General features: G+C 48.1%; 2 protein-coding genes across 2 annotated transcripts; both read right to left on the reverse strand.

Annotated features, from left to right (window-relative positions):
• Positions 1-902: 902 nt before the first annotated feature.
• LOC109463418 lies at positions 903-1,999 on the reverse strand (the record flags this gene model as incomplete). Its single annotated transcript, XM_019760236.1, has 2 exons — positions 1,692-1,999; positions 903-1,114 (listed from the first exon to the last, which is right to left on the reverse strand). Coding segments are annotated over exons 1-2 (397 nt in total), but the record flags the coding sequence as incomplete, so codon positions are not given.
• Positions 2,000-2,300: 301 nt separating this feature from the next.
• Positions 2,301-4,089, reverse strand: LOC109463419 (dimethylglycine dehydrogenase, mitochondrial-like; the record flags this gene model as incomplete). Its single annotated transcript, XM_019760237.1, has 4 exons — positions 2,301-3,013; positions 3,182-3,322; positions 3,574-3,633; positions 3,904-4,089. Coding segments are annotated over 4 exons (570 nt in total), but the record flags the coding sequence as incomplete, so codon positions are not given.
• Positions 4,090-4,251: the final 162 nt, after the last annotated feature.

A 4,251-nucleotide genomic window follows, 5' to 3' on the forward strand; every position in this document is an offset into this window, starting at 1 on the left:
GTCACAACTCGCCGTACGTGCTTCTGCGTGCTGTCTACGTGCAAAAACGTGGGCAATCGCACGGCATCCGTGCGTGGTGAGTACCACCTCCGTACGGAATCCTACGGATTTGGGAGCACGCAGACACGCCGTAGAACCTTAAGTGCATGTAATACTTTTTCTACGTGCGGTCTGCGGGTTTACCACCCGTGCGTGCGAGTACGTGCGACGCGCGTGCCCCGTACAGCCTATGAGCGTGCAACGTACGGACTCCGTGAGTCTAACTTCACTATTCTCACGTGCAATTGCTGTACGGACAGCGCACGAAGCATGTGCGTGCCACGCACGGTGCTTGCGTCATCCGTGCTTACTCCTCACTTCCCAGTTGACCTGCTCAATGACCACGCAGAACACACGTGCACCATACCAGGTGCTCCGCACGTGCAACGCACGTGCAACGCACCTGATTTCTACAGTATATAAAGACGACTTGACCGGCGACTGCCAACTCGTCTCCAAGATGCCCAGGGCGGCTAGTGATGATGAAGTTAACAGGAGGTGCACGCACTTACAACGTGCGAGTGAGTAAGGAAACCGTGCGTACGCCGCACGTGTAGGTACGGCCTGTACGCGGCAACGTAGCAATCGCACAGAGATCGTGCGTTGTAAGCACGTACAACTCACTTACCACTTGCGCAACGTACGATGCACGCAACCGCTGACGGCCAGGCGTGTCGTGCAGACCACGTACGTACACCTTGCGCAACCGTGCGAGTGACGTACTCCCTCGGCCGGCCACCCTACGTTTGCAGAAAAAACGTAGCAGACGTAGCCACGACAAAAACGTACGGACAAAAAGCACGCACGGCGAGTTGTGACCGAGGCTTTACGGGTTATGCTCAATAAACGACACAAACACTGACCCTTGGGCCCATCTGCTAGGAAGCAGTCCTCCACGTCACCCGCAACCCGAGCAACCTGGCTCATTAGGTGTGACATGTTCCCGATGCTGCTCATTCCCGCGTCAGGCAACAAGGCGCTCAGCCTGTGCTTCGGTAGGAAGTAGGTTTTCTTTTCCTTGTCGTAGTCAATAATCTGACCGGTCACCATCACGGCCAGCCACTCGCGAACGTACCTAATCGTGAGGAGGAAAAGCAAACAATTTTTTTTTTAATTTACTGTTTTATTATGGTGAATTGTTCGCTGATTCTGTGTATATTCCAATGTCACTTCTTCCTAGCCTGCTGAGACAATTTTGACCACCAATTCGACCTCCCTGTCAGTCTGTGGTCACACAATTTCTCCCTCACTACCTGCGACTCGACTGTATTCAAATAACTTCGGACACACAAGCAAACCAACACACTGATAACAAAACCTCCATCCACGGAGGTAGAAAACGATGGATGTGCAAATGTATTTTTCTTTCCCATTGACATCAATTTCAAAGCTCCCCATCTGGCGACATGCTTCGGTACTGCTGAAGAAAACGTGAAAAATGTCAAAGGTGAAATCCGGGTCAGCCAATGTCAGCCACATATCTGGACATAACTGTTAATGTTTAACCAAGGCCGTTGGTTTAGCCCAATGTCGTGAGACCTATAACACAACATAAGTGCCCCCAAGTTGAACTTGGTCGAAGTCATCTGAGCCTAAACGTTACTGTGAACCTTGAGCCTGTTGTTGACTAGCCCTTAAACCACACAGCTTACCTTTCCTTCATGTTTGCCATCTCTGCGATCTGTGCAGACGTCTTCGGACCGTCCATACTTGCCAGGTGGCGGAACAGGCCTGTGCGGACGCCCATGGACATCGCCAGGGTGACGAACCCAGAAGAGACGGTTTTCACCATTCTCAAGCCGAACTCATCTGCCGTCTCTCCCTTCTCTTGAGACATCTTACAGCATGTGAGACTTACGCTACGGGTGTTATCGATTCAAAGATTAAAGGTTTCTTCATGCACACCAGCACAAGGGCACCTCTGCTATACAAATATAGGGGTTTGGGGACTGTACGATATTTAGCGAGGGAGGGCAGCTGTTTAAGTTTACACAGTCTCTCGCTGTGGGTACAATGTATCAATTGTGCAGTGACGCCTGTCCGTTTACCACGGGAGAGCACTTAAAACTCTCAGCTGGGGAGCTTTGAATTTAAGAGCGCTTCCACGGAGATCTATACTAGTAGTAAGCTCTGGGATGTTTGGGACTATGGTGCAATTTCTACGTCGGCAATTTCAAGGAATATAATCTGAGCGCTCAACACATCAAACTCAACACATCGAACATACACTACCAACATGACGATACTAGGAAACTAGAAAGGAGAAACAAGAGTTTTAATTAGTTTCACACACATTCGTCGTAAGCGTAACATGACTGCCTCCCCACAGCCAATGGCATTGATTGCAGTAAGTGGAGAAAGCTGTGGTACTTTGATAGTTATAAAATGTCCTGATGTACGTTTACCATCAGGGTTATCATCCTTAATATCATTATTTCAGTCGTTAAAGATGTACCCCCGGGATTCTGGTATTGCAACGATTTTACACAACGTTTTGGGTAATTCCTCAGTTAGGGCCTAGTCACATTCGTCGCACGATTGCAACAGGGCATTCCTTGGACAGTCGTGTATAGGACACGGCACGAAGTATGTTCATGATCAAGAGGTACGACTAGAGTAAAACTATAGGAATAATTATGTTGCATTTATAGAGTGTTGGGGACTTCTAAGGCAGTCATTCTACTACATTACCTGCCAGCATTATTTAAAAATTTTAAGAGTTATCATGGCTTTTCCTATTCATAGTCGACGTTTCTAAAACGAGCTTGCTCAGCGCACCGTTGCACAGTACTTATATTTCCTCTCTAGCCCTCTTGACCAGCGGCTCCTGCTGCACCCTTGCTGGGCGGCGGCTCCCTAGCAACTCTACCTGCACCACAGTTCCCGGCTGGGCGAGATGTAACGGGACGTAGGCGTAGGCTAGGGACTCCTGTACCCGGTAACCGTACGCTCCGGAGGTCGTAAACCCAACCACCTGGTAAACAGCAGATAGATGAGTCAATCGATCAATCAATGAAGACTGCACATATCATCGTTGGACATGACCTTCTTTTAAACTGTGCTGATTACACATGTATTCACAACGTAATCCAGATAGATTTTGAACGGACTGAAATAAACAAGTGATGACAGGGATACTGACCTCCCCCTGGTGCCAGATGGTCTCGTTCCCCTCAGCATCAGGACCATCCTCCTCCACCTCCACAGTCAGACACACCAGCTTCCGGGTCAGACCCTCCTGCTGCAGCTGCTGCAGGGCCGCCTTACCGATGAAGTCTGCAGGCTGAACACAGTATAGTACATCGTCACGTGTACAATGTACTACATGTATAAGACAAATCACAGTACAGCGTAATAACATGGCTGGACACGGTACTAAGACAAATCACAGTACATCGTAACATAGCTGTACACTATAGAAAAATACCTCACAGGATCTCATGGCTACCTTCACACAGCCAATGATTCTAGCAGGTGGAGAAAAATGTTTTGCTCGTAGTTACAGAAATGCCCTGATCATGAAACTTTGCATACCTTGCTCATTTTGATGAAGGAACCAAGACCTGCTTCTAGAGGGTTGTTATCCACTGTCATCTGAAATGAGTTCAAGGCTGTATAAGAAATTAATCCTTACAACTAGTTCCGAACGTTGCGAATTGCTAAACCGTTCAAGAGTGTACAAGCATGTTTGCAGCGAGATAAACAAAAGTTTCTGGTCTTTGAGCTGACAAATTTATGTTTATATCTCGAGAAACTAGTTTCACTACCGCCACGACGAAATGTATTGCCAGTTATCAAGATTTTAAAAAGCACGCAGACGAAGCTTAAGCATAAGTTGTCGTCGAATGTTTCAGTTGTCCTTACCTCAGCCCCCCAGCCCCGGAAGCCCTTCTCCAGCCTGAGGGAGCCCATGGCGTAAGTGCCGAAGTCACCCAGTCCAAACTCCTGTCCTGCCGACATCAGGGCCTCATACAGCCGGGCTGTGTCCTCTCTGGCGTGGTACAACTCCCAGCCCAGCTCACCTTGCAACAGAAGTGATGGTTTTAGGAGCTGTGGATTAGCCTTATTAATGTACACAAAACCCAGTGAAATTTTGCAGAAATATCTTTGCAAGACAACATGCAACGTTTTAGTCTGATGAAAATTTGGCTGGAAACTTTCAATTGATCTAGACATCTAGGCCGCCATGTTGTTGTCATTATTTCCCTGTTG

Source organism: Branchiostoma belcheri, unplaced genomic scaffold (genome assembly GCF_001625305.1).
Source record: "Branchiostoma belcheri isolate BF01 breed outbred unplaced genomic scaffold, Haploidv18h27 scaffold1257, whole genome shotgun sequence".
Classification (NCBI taxonomy): domain Eukaryota; kingdom Metazoa; phylum Chordata; class Leptocardii; order Amphioxiformes; family Branchiostomatidae; genus Branchiostoma; species Branchiostoma belcheri.